The sequence below is a fragment of the Eurosta solidaginis genome, chromosome 2 (assembly GCF_040869045.1).
Source record: "Eurosta solidaginis isolate ZX-2024a chromosome 2, ASM4086904v1, whole genome shotgun sequence".
Classification (NCBI taxonomy): domain Eukaryota; kingdom Metazoa; phylum Arthropoda; class Insecta; order Diptera; family Tephritidae; genus Eurosta; species Eurosta solidaginis.
The window spans coordinates 244,042,151-244,058,740 of NC_090320.1; the positions used below are offsets into that span (position 1 = coordinate 244,042,151).

At 45.6% G+C, this 16,590-nt stretch overlaps 1 protein-coding gene across 5 annotated transcripts in view; it reads right to left on the reverse strand.

The window, feature by feature from the left end:
- Positions 1–16,590, reverse strand: part of Atxn7 (Ataxin 7) — a 108,177-nt gene that overhangs the window by 19,086 nt on the left and 72,501 nt on the right. For all 5 annotated transcript variants that reach the window (XM_067767442.1, XM_067767443.1, XM_067767439.1 and 2 more), the window contains exon 2: positions 4,100–5,494. In XM_067767442.1, the coding sequence (XP_067623543.1) occupies positions 4,100–5,368 (1,269 nt within the window). In that variant the 5' untranslated portion in view covers positions 5,369–5,494. The remainder of the gene's footprint in view (positions 1–4,099; positions 5,495–16,590) is intronic.

The window sequence follows — 16,590 nt, forward strand, 5'->3', positions numbered from 1 at the left end:
GAGCCATTCGCCTCTCACATTGGGCTATTACTTTTGAACATATAATGGGATCATTTCGTGGATCATATCGAAACTGTTTATAGATCAAAAGAAACTGTTTATAGATCATTTCAAAATATTTTCAGGGCTGCTTGTTGTTGTGGTTGTTGCGATAAGGTTACTCCCCGAAGGCTTTGGGGAGTGTTGTTTTTTCCGGATACAGATCCGGTACGCTCCGGTTGTTGTTGTTGTTGTTGTAGCAATGCTTCGCCCCACCTAATAGCCGCGACCGATCACAAATTGTCATCAATATCCTCTAACGGGAGTCCAAGGAAACTTGCCGTTTCAACAGGGGTGGACCATAAGGAAAGGGGTGTTAGAGGCGTTGGTTCCACATTACAATTAAAGAGATGGTTGGTGTCATGTGGGGACACATTGCAAGCGGGGCATACATTTTGTATGTCGGGGTTGATTCTGGATAGGTAAGAGTTTAACCTGTTACAGTATCCAGAACGAAGTTGAGCAAGAGTGACACGCGTTTCCCTGGGGAGTATGCGTTCCTCTTCCGCGAGTTTTGGATACTTTTCTTTAAGTACTGGATTCGCCGGGCAATTCCCGGCATAAAGGTCCGACGCCTGTTTATGAAGTTCACCAAGGACCTGCTTGTGTTTTTTCGCTTCATACGGATGGGTTCTCAGGTGCCGTATTTCCTCAAAATGTTTACGGAGATGACTCCTTAAGCCCCTAGGCGGTGCTGGTTTATCAATCAGATGTCTGTTGGGATAATTTCTCTCCCTGATGGGGAGTATTCTCGCCTCATTATGCAGATGGTGTTCTGGGGACATAAGAAGACAGCCCGTGGCGATTCTGAAAGCAGTATTTTGGCAGGACTGTAGTTTCTTCCAGTGGGTAATTTTTAGGCTTGGCGACCATATGGGTGACGCGTAGCACGTAATCGGCTGGCTAATTGCTTTGTATGTAGTCATGAGCGTTTCTTTATTTTTTCCCCAGGTACTGCCAGCGAGGGATTTGAGGATTTTGTTACGGCTCTGAATTCTCGGAACAATTGCGGCTGCGTGCTCGCCAAAATGTAGATCCTGATCGACCGTCACACCCAAGATTTTGGGGTGTAGGACAGTCGGTAGCGTAGTGCCATCGACGTGGATGTTCAAAATGGTTGACATTTGGGACGTCCATGTTGTAAATAAGGTCGCGGAAGATTTAGTCGGTGATAATGCCAGGTTTGGCGAGGCGAAAAAACTGGAGAGATCAGGGAGGTAGCCGTTTATTTTATTGCATAGCGCATTGATCTTTGGGCCTGGGCCTGTGGCCATTATTGTGCAGTCATCGGTGTAGGAAACGATTGTGACTCCTTCCGGTGGTGAAGGTAGCTTAGATATGTAGAAATTAAACAAAAGTGGGGATAGGACACCACCCTGTGGCACCCCTTGTTTAATTCTCCTTGGTTTTGATGTTTCGTTTCTAAATTGCACCGATGCCTGCCGACCACCCAGATAATTTGCGGTCCACCTTTTAAGACATGGGGGAAGGGTAGACCCTTCCAGGTCTTGCAGTAACGAGCCATGGTTGACCGTATCAAAAGCTTTTGATAGGTCTAGCGCTACGAGTACTGTTCTATGGTGGGGGTATTGATTTAAACCGCAATTTATCTGGTTGCTAATGGCATTTAGCGCGGTGGTAGTGCTATGGAGTTTTCTGAAGCCATGCTGATGAGAGGCTAGCTGCAAATTTGCTTAGAAATAAGGGAGCAAAATGGCTTCAAGCGTCTTTGCCACTGGCGATAGGAGAGATATCGGACGATACGACTCACCTATGTTAGCTGGTTTCCCAGGCTTTAGTAGCGGGACCACCTTGGCCATTTTCCATTTCTCGGGTATGACAAAGGTGGAAAGGTGCCAATGTTACCATCGGCTGCCAGTTGACGCAGTTTACGAGTTCTGCGCTCACGATTGAGATTTCTGGCGAACTGTGACAGCTTCCTACCATACGTGTGGGGGCGTCTCCGTTTATTGTGCAGACCGTCGTTTCTTCTATTTGATCCGCCAACATCTCACCCCTACTGTCCGCCCGCAAGTTTGAATGCCATAGATCATGATGGGCATTGAAATCGCCTAAGATAATGCGATTGTTGCCAGTGAGTAAGGCTCTGATATTAGGGCGGTATCCACTGGGGCAACAGGTGGCAGGAGGGATGTAGATGTTGATGATTTCTAGGTTTGCGTCGCCTGACCGGACAGATAGGCCTTGACGGTCTAAGACATTGCCCCTGCGGTCGATGCCAGGATCAAATATATAATATTGCACAGAGTGGTGTATGATAAACGCGAGGCCGCCTCCATTTCCGCTCTCGCGGTCTTTCCTGTGGACATTATACCCAGAGCAGGTCTGCAATGCAGATCTTGCTGTGAGTTTAGTCTCTTGAATCGCAGCAACGCGGATGTTGTGCCGCTTCATGAAATCGACTATCTCCGTAATCTTCCCAGTTAATCACTTACAGTTTAACTGCAGAGATCTGAAGTGCATAAGGGGAGACGCCGCCACTCTGGGGGTAAGTGACGGGTGACTACGCCTGGGTTGTGGAAGGCCAGGACGCAATTGTTGTTGTGGCCGTGGCACTGGGCGTCCTTCGGCAAGCATTGGGGTACCCGGATGATTTGGGTTTGCGACCTGGCAACATGGCACGATGAAACCCGTCTGGGGGTTGCCGTCGCGGAGACCCGGATTGGATTCGATGCCTTCCCGGAGTAAGAGAATATGGAGCATTCCTGCTGCAAGGAGCTGCTGGGAGGATGACAATTTGTGGGAGGGACGCAACAAATTAAATGGGGTCACACTGAAATGACAGTCCTTGGTCGGGAAAAATCCCGAGTCGCTCCGGTACATAGAACCGACTGCCTTGGGAAGCGGGTACGCTCCGGTAACACAGCTCCATTAAGGTGCTAGCCCGACCATCTCGGGAACAATTAATATGGCCACATTAATCCTTCAGGCCATCCCTCCCTCCCCAGCCCAAAGTTCCACGAGGAGCTTGGGGTCGCCAGAGCCGCGCCTGTTAGTGAAACGGGATTCGCCGCTCGAAGGTGAGGTTGCCAATTGGGTTTGGAGAAGCTATATATTGCGCTGGCAACCTGAAAAGGTTGCGCTACACAACCCCTTGAATCTGGTATTTTAATCGCCTCTTACGACAGGCATACCTACCGCCGGTATATTCTAACCCCCTAACCCGCTGGGTGTTTCAGGGCTGCCTCTGTATCATCGGTATTGTTTTCGGGAAGATTTCGAGAGAACCTCCGGGATAATTCGGGACATTTGAAGGAAGATATCGGGACTCATTTCTTATCATGTCAGGATCAAATCGGAAATATTTCGGGATAATTTGTAATTGTTTTGAGAAAAATGTGGATTGTTTCGGACATTTCGGAACTATTTCGTTATTTTAAAGACTGTTTTTGGAATAATTTGGACTAACTCGGGAATGATTTCAAGGTCATATTGGGACTATTTCGAAAGCGTATCGGGATTGTGCTCAGTATAGTTTTGCAGTTTTCCTTTATTTTGGATAATTTTGGTACGAAGTCAGGATCACTTCGAAACTGTTTCGGCATTGTATAAAGATCATTTCGGAGCTAATTCGTTTGTTTTGGGACTATTTCGATATAATTTTTGTATTAACTCTGAATAATTCCAGCATAACTTTTGAGATAATTTTGGGAACCACTTTGTCATTTGGAGACTATTCGGGGATAAAATCAGGATAGTTTCCGCGATAAAATCGGCACTATTTCGGGTTTTATTTCAGATCATTTCGAAAATATCTGCGTTTGAGGACTATTTCGAGATTGTTTTAAAGATCACTTCGGCGTCAAGTTTTCACACTCTGTTTTACTGCGTTATGGGTATATGAGGGTATATATTCTAGTTGGTTCATTTTGTTTCTACTTCCTGGGACTTAGACTAGTGGATCAAGCGTGTATCAATCCTTATTTAAAGCATTTTGATATTTTTGGTCGAATTTTAATAAGATTCTTCACAGGAGTGAATGCAAAATCCTACTAAAGTTCGCAAAGAGAAAGAAAAAATATTTACAGCATTCACTTACCTCAGTTAAGGTTGTATTCAGTTTTGGAGTTGGTGGCAATGAACATGACGAGTTCGACGATGATGAATAAAGAGCGATTGGGGCTGCTGTTACTGTAGCTGTAGTAGAAGTTGTTTCCAACATAGTAGCTGTCGTTGTTACCTCCTTACTGTGCTTACTACCACCACTAGCATTTGAGACTGCATTAGTTGTTATTATAGTTGATGTAGCTGTTGCAATTAGCGACGGTGTATTATTGTTTTTATTGTCGTTTTTGTTGTACGACGAGGAGGACGACGATGTTGTGGAGGAACTCGCAGAGCTACTACTCTTCTTTGAGCTTTTGCTTGGCGTTTGGGTTGTTTCCGCGTTAGTGGCAGTATTGGGCGTATGAATCCCGATCGATGTTGCATGGTTGTTGCTTTTGCTGCTGCTGTGACGCGACTGTTTACTCCGCGACCGACTGCTGCTACTGCTGCCACCGCCCGATGAGCTGCTCCCAGTTGTTGCGCTACTACTTTTGCTGCTTTTATGGCGTCCCGACGTAGCTGTATAGGTATTGGATGATGCTGCGGTGGATAGTGAGGATGATGTTGATGATGCATTCGATGAAGTGGACATTATCCCAGATAAATCTGAAGGTGAGCCTAATATTTCAGTGGAAATACCTGTTGTTATGGCTGTTGCTGTTGTTGTTGTCGATGCAGTTACTGATGATCCATCACGCATGCAGTCTTGACTACTGTCATTCGATATTAAGTTATATACATCATTCGTTGTTGTTGTATGTATTAATTTTGAGGAGGCTGCACCCCATGCAGCAGGATGTTGCATCATCATGTGATTATTGAAACCGACTTTAGTATAACTACCACGACATGCACTACAAACGATTACATCAGATGATGTGTGTTTTGGTATAATGCCATAATAATGCATATCGCTACCACACAAACGTTGCACTTGCCGTAGCGAACGTCCACTTTTTGATGATGATGATGACGTACTACTGGATTTTGACGATGAAGAGGACGAGCCATGCGAGCTGGATGAGCTGCTCTTGTTATGTGAAGAATGACCATCGCCTTTGCTGCTGCTACTGCTGCTGCGATAATGTTGTTTCTCAGCTACACGTATTTGTTTAAGCATTTTATCGAAATCAAAAAACTGCTGCCATTTCTGACCTTGATGTTTGATTAAGGAGTTTTCAATGGGTTTATTTGAGTTTGAGATCGAGGAGCTTTGTGCCTCTGATGATGCTGACGCATTGCCACTTTTACTCGCTGCCATTTTAGTTGACCCGTTGATGGATTCCGTTGGTGTATTTAATTGATTTTTCTTCCGAAATCTTTAAGTACTCAATGTGATGATAGGAATTTATTTTTTGATTGGTGCAATCAATAATGGAGAAATGGTCTGAAATAAAAGTGTAATACAAAATTAATAAACAATAAAAAAATGGCGTATGTGCTCGGGAAATTGTGGCAGTTATTTCTACATAACTAATTTTACTAAGATTAGGTTAGGTTAGGTTGCAAGGGCTGAGCTGGACACTATGGTAACAACTCACTACTTAGGCCACCAATGGGCCCATTGTTATACCCTATACGGTCTCAAAGAGAACCCCTACCCTGCCTAAAGCGGGTCAAACCACTTCGTGGAATTTATATATTTCGCTAGAGCCTTGACTTCATAGCTAGAGACCTCAGCAATGTCATGTAGAAAAGGTTTACCAAGGATGGCCAACCTACGCCTACTAAGCGCTGGACAATGACAGAGAAGGTGCTGGACACTCTCCTCCTCTTCTGCACATCTACGGCTGCGACAATAGTCGAATGTCGTTGCCCCCGTTCTAGCACCACGCGTGCCTTTTAAACAATGCCCTGTTAGAACCCTTATCAGGGAGGATAGAACTGATTTGTTTAAAATCAGAAGCGCTCCTTTGCGCCCATTGTCATATGAGGGCCAGGTTAGCCTGGATGTCTCACACGATGATTTGGCTGACCATAGTCTATTTGCAATTCTTATAGTGCTTGTCTTCACACGAAGCGTGAAAGTGGCCATGGGTATACCTACCGAATCATTTAATTTAATTTAATTTATTTATTTATTTAAAGTCGACGCAACCACAAAGCGGTCGACTAATTATTGTAATAGACAGATATACATATATGTAAATACAGAGCCATTCTTAAAATTAAAAAATGTAAAAAGGTACATAGAAAATTAGTATGTTATAAACATTTGACATCGCATTGTACAAGAAAATATAAAATAAAAATATCAGGCTAAACATAAGAGTATAGCAGTATGTAAAGCGGCAAACGAACATTCAAAGCCAATGCAGTTATACAAATCATTGTACCGCGACCACCAATGACGCAGGGGACTGTTTCTATCAAAATTTTGCCGGCATAGAGGTAAATGAAAAGGCACAAAATGTCTGGACGCCCTAGCAGGAACCGCAAAATTTAGTTGACTGATTAGGTCAGGGGAGTCAATCACGCCAATGATGAGCTTGTGAATGAACATAACGCCAAGTAATACTCTACGATTCTCTAGAGATGGCAAATTAATTAGAAGAAGCCTATTCCTGTATGGTGGAAGATGAGTACTTGATTCCCAGTTGAGACCTCGTAATGCAAAAATTAAAAACCGTCTCTGGACCGACTCAATCCGATCAACATGGATTTGATAGATTGGAGACTAAACACATGAACAGTACTCGAGAATAGGACGTACCAGCGAGGTATAAAGTATCTTTGTGAAATAAGGGTCATCAAACTCTTTACCCCAACGTTTGATAAAACCTAATACACCAGTTGTTTTGTTTATAGTGGTTGAAATATGTGTGGTAAAACTTAATTTCGGATCAAAAATAACTCCTAGATCAGTTACAATAGATATCCGCTCCAAAGGGTTGACGTTAAGTATATAAGATGATAGGACCGACTTCACACGGTGAAGTCATTTGCTTACATTTAGAGCAATTCAAAAAAAGTAAATTTGCAGTACACCAGCTTTGAAGTGAGTCAAGATCGGCCTGAAGCTGATTAAAACAGACCAAGTTCGAATGCAGATATGTGTAACAGAGTTTTACATCATCTGCATACATAAAAACTCTAGAATGTAATATAACCTTTGGAAAGTCGTTAATGAACAGGGTAAAGAGTAATGGACCCAAATGGCTACCCTGCGGCACGCCAGAAGTTACATCAAACGACTTTGAAAGATTGTTGTTGAAGAAGACTCGCTGAGTCCTATTTTCAAGATAACTTGAAATCCAACTTAATAAAGGCGCTGTAAAACGCAGAAGATCAAGTTTGTGAACTTAGAGCTCGTCATTAACAGAGTCAAATGCTTTACTAAGGCCGGTGTAAATTACATCTGTTTGTTTGCAATCTAAAAAACCATTCATAACAAAAGACGTAAATTCAAGCAAGTTGGTAGTAGTTGATCTCCGATGTACAAAACCATGTTGACAAGGTGATATTAAAGAGCTACACAGGTATTGAAGCTGGTATGTAATTATATGCTCAAAAGTTTTAGGGATAGCTGAGAGCTTAGCTATGCCTCTGTAGTTCTCAATATTAGACCTTCTACCTTTTTTATGCAAAGGTATAATAAACGATTGTTTCCAAATAGATGGGAATGGTGCGGATTCCAGTGACAGTTTAAATAATTTAAAGATAGGCTCTGATAAGCTGACAGCACAGTACTTAAGTACACAACTAGGAACACCATCTGGACCCGGTGAAGATATCGGTTTCAATGCAAGAAAATTATTAAGAACAGTATCTTTATCAATAAATGGGTTTAAAATATTATTAAAACTTTCCAAGCAATCTGGATATAGATTAGACTGGACACATTGGGATGAATAGGTTGATTTAAAGAATTCAGCAAATAAATCTGCGATTTCGTGATCAGAATTTGCGTTTTTGCACCCATAAATAAAAGTAGATGGGAAACCAGACGTTTTCCTTTTGGAATTATGATAAGTAACCTTTATAACACTGCTGGTTAAGACGAAGAAAATTGGCGCTTCCCAAGGCAGTCGGTTCTATGTACCGGAGCGACTCGGGATTTTCCCGACCAAGGACTGTCATTTCAGTGTGACCCCATCTAATTTGTTTCGTCCCTCCCACAAATTGTCATCCTCCCAGCAGCTCCTTGCAGCAGGACTGCTCCATATTCTCTTACTCCGGGAAGGCATCGAATCCAATCCGGGTCCGTCTCCTGACCCCGGTCCTGAGAAATGGTTTTGCTGCATCTGCCGGAAAAGAATCTTTTTAGGACGGTCATACTCTGTTCAGTGTGTCTCGTGCAAGGGATGGTTGCATCGGACAGGTTGTTCTGGGCTTGATCCCAACACCCGACGTCCACGTAACTTTTATAAATCTTTTGTGGCTCCTTGCTGTTCACGCCCAAGGGCGTCCCGTAGTCTACGTCTAAGCGCCCCCACACTACCTTCCAGCAGCCCCGCTGCTCAGCAAGCCACAACAAGTACCCGCTGCTGCTCGCGCCCCACGGCGCCAACAACTCAAACAGCTGCTACCACTCATAACTACAATCTTCGTAGTAGAGTCGGAAGCAATGCTGAGCAACAGCCCCTGCCCCCGTCTTCTCCCCCCTCTTTTCCGGCAGCAATCTTGTAGATCAGGGAAACAGACTCTTAGTCCCTACCTCCGTTTGCACCGTTTGCCAGCACAGAATATATATGTTTGCGACATCCGCCCAATGCAGCTCCTGCCTTGGGAGGTGCCACTTCCCTAGATGTTCTGGTCTCCGCGACGGCAACCCCCCGAAGGGTTTCATCGCTTCATGTTGCCAGGTCGCAAACCCAAATCATCCGGGTACCCCAATGCTTGCCCAAGGACGCCCAGTCCTAGGGCCACAACAGCAATTGCGTCCTGGCCTTCCCCAACCCAGGCGTCGTCACCCGTCACTTACCCCCAGAGTGGCGACGTCTCCCCTTATGCACTTCAGAATTCTGCAGTTAAACTGTAATGAACTAACTGGGAAGATTACGGAGATAGTCGATTTCATGAAGCGGCACAACATCCACATTGCTGCGATTCAAGAGACTAAACTCACATCAAGATCTGCATTGCAGACCTGCTCTGGGTATAACGTCCACAGGAAAGACCGCGAGAGCGGAAATGGAGGCGGTCTCGCGTTTATCATACACCACTCTGTGCAATATTGTATATTTGATCCTGGCATCGACCGCAGGGACAATGTCTTAGAACGTCAAGGCCTATCTGTCCGGTCAGGCGATGCAAACCTAGAAATCATCAACATCTACATCCCTCCTGCCACCTGTTGCCCCAGTGGATACCGTCCTAATATCAGGACCATACTCACTGGCAACAATCGCATTATCTTAGGCGATTTCAATGCCCATCATGATCTATGGCACTCAAACTTGCGGGCGGACAGTAGGGGTGAGATGTTGGCGGATCAAATAGAAGAAACGACGTTCTGCACAATAAACGGAGACGCCCCCACACGTATGGTAGGAAGCTGTCACAGCTCGCCAGATATCTCAATCGTGAGCGCTCGTAAACTGCGTCAACTGGCAGCCGATGGTAACATTGGCATCCGACCACCTGCCCATACTTATTTCGATTGAGCGTAACGCCGACTATATCGTCACTGAAAAACACACTTTCATAAACTTCAAAAAAGGAAAGTGGGAAGAATATAAATCCTTTACAGACAGCCGCCTAGCTGCCCTCCCTATCCCGACTGATGCCCGCCAAGGGGAGCGTGCCTTCCGTAAGGTCATTAAATCCGCCTCGGCACATTTCATTCCCGCCGGGAGAATTCCCGAAATCCGGCCCCACTTCCCAGCGGAGGCCGCAAACTTAGCGAGAGAACGTGACCTTATAAGACAGCTTGACCCAGGCGACCTCCAAATAAGGGATATAAACCAACGCATCAGATTGCTTGTAGATGAACACAAGCGGGCGAAATGGGAGGAGCACCTAAGAGGTTGTAACCTCTCTACCGGTGTGGGTAAACTTTGGTCCACCGTAAAGTCCCTATCGAATCCGACTAAGCACAAAGACAAAGTTTCCATCGCCTTTGGCGACAAAGTGCTGTCGGACGCGAAAAAATGCGCGAGCGCTTTCTGCCGACAATATATAATGCATCCTACGGTCGACAAAGATAGACGGAGAGCCAATAGACGCGCACATAAACACAAATTCAGCGCGTCACCAATCACCATCACCGCTAAAGAGGTTGAGGACGCCATTGGTCGTGCTAAACCATCCAAAGCAGTGGGCCCAGACGACATAGCCATGCCGATGCTTAAAAACCTAGGGAAAGAGGGGTTCAAATATTTAGCGCATGTCTTCAATCTGTCTCTTTCCACCTTTGTCATACCTGAGAAATGGAAAATGGCCAAGGTGGTCCCGCTACTAAAGCCTGGGAAACCAGCTAACATAGGTGAGTCGTATCGTCCGATATCTCTCCTATCGCCAGTGGCAAAGACGCTTGAAGCCATTTTGCTCCCTTATTTCCAAGCAAATTTGCAGCTAGCCCCTCATCAGCATGGCTTCAGAAAACTCCATAGCACTACCACTGCGCTAAATGCCATTAGCACCCAGATAAATTGCGGTTTAAATCAATACCCCCACCATATAACAGTACTCGTAGCGCTAGACCTATCAAAAGCTTTTAATACGGTCAACCATGGCTCGTTACTGCAGGACCTGGAAGGGTCTACCCTTCCCCCATGTCTTAAAAGGTGGACCGCAAATTATCTGGGGGGGCAGGCATCGGTGCAATTTAGAAACGAAACATCAAAACCAAGGAGAATTAAACAGGGGGTACCACAGGGTGGTGTCCTATCCCCACTTTTGTTTAATTTCTACATATCTAAGCTACCTTCACCACCGGAAGGAGTCACAATCGTTTCCTACGCCGATGACTGCACAATAATGGCCACAGGCCCAGGCCCAAAGATCGATGCGCTATGCAAAAAATAAACGGCTACCTCCCTGATCTCTCCAGTTTTTTCGCCTCGCGAAACCTGGCATTATCACCGACTAAATCTTCGCGACCTTATTTACAACATGGACGCCCCAAATGTCGACCATTTTGAACATCCACGTCGATGGCACTACGCTACCGACTGTCCGACACCCCAAAATCTTGGGTGTGACGGTCGATCAGGATCTACATTTTGGCGAGCACGCAGCCGCAATTGTTCCGAGAATTCAGAGCCGTAACAAAATCCTCAAATCCCTCGCTGGCAGTTCCTGGGGAAAAAATAAAGAAACGCTCATGACTACATACAAAGCAATTAGCCAGCCGATTACGTGCTACGCGTCACCCATATGGTCGCCAAGCCTAAAAATTACCCACTGGAAGAAACTACAGGCCTGCCAAAATACTGCTTTCAGAATTGCCACGGGCTGTCTTCTTATGTCCCCAGAACACCATCTGCATAATGAGGCGAGAATACTCCCCATCAGGGAGAGAAATGAGATGCTGACCAAACAGTTCCTGTTGAATACCCAGAAACCTGGGCATCCCAAAAGACAGCTGATTGATGAACCAGCACCGCCTAGGGGCTTAAGGAGTCATCTCCGTAAGCATTTTGAGGAAATACGGCACCTGAGAACCCAGCCGTATGAAGTGAAAAAACACAAGCAGGTCCTTGGTGAACTCCATAAACAGGCGTCGGACCTTTATGCCGGGAATTGCCCGGTGAATCCAGTACTTAACGAAAATTATCCAAAACTTGCGGAAGAGGAACGCATACTCCCCAGGGAAACGCGTGTCACTCTTGCTCAACTTCGTTCTGGATACTGTAACAGGTTAAACTCTTACCTATCCAGAATCAACCCCGACATACAAAATGTATGCCCCGCTTGCAATGTGTCCCCACATGACACCAACCATCTCTTCAATTGTAATGTGGAACCAACGCCTCTAACACCCCTTCCCTTATGGTCCACCCCTGTTGAAACGGCAAGTTTCCTTGGACTCCTGTTAGAGGATATTGATGACAATTTGTGATCGGTCGCGGCTATTAGGTGGGGCGAGCATTGCTACAACAACAACAACAACGATGAAAATTGGAGCGCGCCACTAAATATTTAGAAAAATCAATAGCTTTACCAGATCTTTTGAAACGCTTATAGATTCTAGATTTAATATTATCAAGTCTTAATAGTTGCTTTGAGAACCAAGGTGGTTTACCCGTGGTGGTACTGGAATAACGAAGAGGGACACAGCTTTCAAAGAAAGCATCAAGAGAACTATAAAACAAGGAAGTCGCTGTTTCAACGTCTAGACACGCATAATGACTCGACCAGTCATGGGCAGAAATCAATTTATTGAGCTCACTAAAATTAGTCTTTGAAAAACATCTTGACCGGGGTCGGGAATTCGGCTTAGAAACATCGAGCATCACAGGTTGAACAACATCCAGTAATATCTCAAACGTAGGATGAAGAGGGTCTTCAGGAAGGGATAATGTGGGAGTTCGGGTTAGAGTAATACCCGCAGTCATCTGTAAACACTAAGTCTAAGATTTTCATTTTAGAATAAAAAATATTATTAATTTGGAGAAGAGATGTATCTAGAAGGCTATTTAAAAACTCGTGCTGAGTAGTGGGAGTCATAAAATTTGAGTCGATGGTATTGATCCAATTTACTGATGATAAATTGAAATCATCAAGAACTACTAGGCGTTCTTTCCCGGAAGGATATGGTCGGTGGTGCCTCTTCTGGCCAGCTCGTCTGCTCTGCAGTTGCCTTCAATATCCCTGTGCCCAGGTACCCATATAAGGCTGATACTGAAGTGCTGAGCCATCTCGTTAAAAGATCTGCGGCATTCAGTGACCGACTTTGCGTTGTCGACAAATGAGTCCAGGGCCTTTAATGCGGCGTGGCTGTCTGAGAAAATAAACACCCGTTTACTACCCTTAGGTTCCCCAGCGGGTTAGGGGGTCAGAATATACCCGAGGTAGGTATGCCTGTCGTAAGAGGCGACTAAAATACCAGATTTAAGGCGCTGTGTAGCGCAAATCTTCAGGTTGCCAGCGCAATATAAAGCTTCTCCCAACCCAATTGTCAACCTCACCTATCCGCGGCGAATCCTGTTTCACTAACAGACGAGGCTCTGGCGACCTCAAGCTTCTCATGGAACTTTGGGGTGGGGAGGGAGGTATGGCCTGAAGGCTTAATGTGGCCATATAAATCGTTCCCGAGATGGTCGGGCTAGCACCTTAATGGTGCCGTGTTACCGGAGCGTACCGGATCTGTATCCGGCAAAGGACCATCACATCGATAACACTCCCCAAAGCCTTCGGGGAGCAACCTTATCGCTACAACAATAACAACATCCATCCTTAGGCAAAGACCCGAGATGATTCACAGCCCTGTGTATTGCCAGCATTTCCGCTTGGTAAACACTACAGTGATCTGGTAGGCGAAAGACCTCTAGACCCAAATCCGGTGAGAAGGGGCCTGTTCCCACCTTCCCGTCAAGCTTAGAACCATCCGTGAATATGTTGATGGCACCCGGTACCGTATGTTAAAGGACCATCACATTGATAACACCCCCGAAAGCCTTCGGGGAGCCAACTTATCGCTACAACAACAACAACAACAACGCGAGACGAATCCTTTTACAAACATGGATGTATCATAAACATATTAGTGGAAGAGGCTCTGGCGAACCAAAGTTCCTCATGGAACTCGGACAGTGTCTTTATCTCTACAACAACGAGGTTCACCCAGCGGGTTAGGGGGTTAGAATATACCCGCGGTAGGTATGCCTGTCGTAAGAGGCGACTAAAATACCAGATTCAAGGGGTTGTGTAGCGCAACCTTTACAAGTTGCCAGCGCAATATATAGCTTCTCCAAACCCAATTTTCAACCTCGCCTTCGAGCGGCGAATCCCGTTTCACTAACAGACGAGGCTCTGGCGAGCCCAAGCTCCTCATGGAACATGGTGGTGGGGAGGGAGGGATGGCCTGAAGGCTTAATGTGGCCCTATAAATCGTTCCCGAGATGGTCGGGCTGACACCTTAATGGAGCTGTGTTACCGGAGCGTACCGGATCTGTATCCGGCAAACGAGGATCACATCAATAACACTCCCCAAAGCCTTCGGGGAGCAACCTTATCGCTACAACAACAACAACCTCGTATTTGTTAGCATAGACCGACTATTTGTGGATGTTCATGCTTTTTCCGACAAGTGTCTGAATTATTTTGGCCGAACTTTTTCTTAGTGCTTGCGGGGATGACTCCTTATGTCCCTGGGAGTCGGGGTTTCTTCAATCAAATATTTGTCCCAATGAGCTGCCAGCGACGAATTTTTGCCTGCCGACGGCACAGATAACTTTCAATCCCCCTTTTGAGCCCAGGTGAAAGGTAGACGCTTCCCCTGATCCTGGGTTCAAGACGCATTTTCTTTACCCCAGCGGGTTAGGGGATCAGAATATACCCGCGGTAGGTATGCCTGTCGTAAGAGGCGACTAAAATACCAGATTCAAAGGGCTGTGTAGCGCAACCTTTTAGGTTGCCAGCGCAATATATAGCTTCTCCAAACCCAATTGTCAACCTCACCTATCCGCGGCGAATCCTGTTTCACTAACAGACGAGGCTCTGGCGACCCCAAGCTGCTCATGGAACTTGGGGGTAGGGAGGGAGGGAATGGCCTGAAGGTTTAATGTGGCCACATAAATCGTTCCCGAGATGGTCGGGCTAGCACCTTAATGGTGCTATGGTACCGGAGCGTACCGGATTTGTATCCGGCAAAGGACCATCACATCGATAACACTCCCCAAAGCCTTCGGGGAGCAACCTTATCGCTACAACAACAACAACAACAACGCATTTTCTTTTTCACATCTCCCAACGTATATTAGCAATCCACCCCTGTTGTAGAATGTTATCTCTGGCCCAAGAGCAAACAGACATCATAGTTTGTTTTCCACTTTTGGGTCTTAAGCCTTTAGGGTCTAAGCCACTAGTGTGAGGGTTTAACCGTGCTATGTAGGCGAGTAGCTTAGGCGCTGTTTCTAAAAAGTCATTGATAAATTAATGCTGAAGTGAGGTTACACAGAAACTATGGTGAACAGAGTGACGATGCATTTCCTGGCTGTGACACTTATAGATCGCGGAAACTCCCACGGGCAAGTGTGTATAGAGACCTCTAGATCTGCAAAAAGCAAGCAGCTTAATTCCATGGATTCTGTCCATTGCGGGAGAAACAAAATAAATTTATAATACTACTCCATTCATCAGATACAATAGAGTTAAGTTGATAACAATATTAATGCCGCCAAATGGTTTGAGAGACTTTTTCTAAACTTCTAAATGCAGGCCATGAATCAAGTGTTTGGCGAAGCCTGAAGAAGCGCCGAACTTGTTGCATGATAAAAACCTTAATATGCAGACACAGAGGTAGTCCGCAAATATTCGTCCTCCTAATAAGCAAAGAGACGGTGTTGTTGTTGCTGTTGTAGCGATAAGGATACTCCGCGAAGGCCTTGGGGATTGTTATCGATTTTAATAGACCTTTGTCGAATGCAGATACGGTACGTTCCGGTAACAAGAACCATTAAGGTACTAGCACGACCATATCGGGAACGATTTAGTATGAATATCACACCCTCCTAAACCCCTAACCCACTGGAGTCAAAGAGACGGAGTATAAATATGTATTACCCAGAGCAAAAATAAGTATTTGTCCCCAGAACACCATATACATAATGAGGTGAGAATACTCCCCATCAGGGAAATGAGATGCTAACCAAACAGTTCCTGCTGTATACCCAGAAACCTGGGCATCCCAACAGGCATCTAATTGATGAGCCAACACCGCCCAGGGGCTTAAGGAGTCATCTCCGTAAGCATTATGAGGAAATACGGCACCCGAGTACTCAGCCGTATGAAGCCAAAAAACAACCCCAGCGGGTAAGGTGGGTCAGAATATACCCGCGGTAGGTATGCCTGTCGTAAGAGGCGACTAAAATACCAGATTCAAGGGGTGTGTAGCGCAACCCTTCAGGTTGCCAGCGCAATATATAGCTTCTCCAAATCCAATTGTCAACCTCACCTATCCGCGGCGAATCCTGTTTCACTAACAGACGAGGCTCTGGCGACCCCAAGCTCCTCATGGATCTTGGGGGTGGGGAGGGAGGGGATGGCCTGAAGGTTTAATGTGGCCACATAAATCGTTCCCGAGATGGTCGGGCTAGCACCTTATTGGTGATGTGGTACCGGAGCGTACCGGATCTGCATCCGCCAAAGGACCATCACATCGATAACACTCCCCAAAGCCTTCGGGGAGCAACCTTATCGCTACAACAACAACAACAACAGCCAAAAAACACAAGCAGGTCCTCAGTGAACTCCACAAACAGGAATCGGACCTTTATGCCGGGAATTGCCCGGTATTGCACGGTGTTTTTCCACTTCACTTGTATTCATAACCAAGACTTTAATATGTATGTCAAAAAATTGTCATGTTGAGTTAAT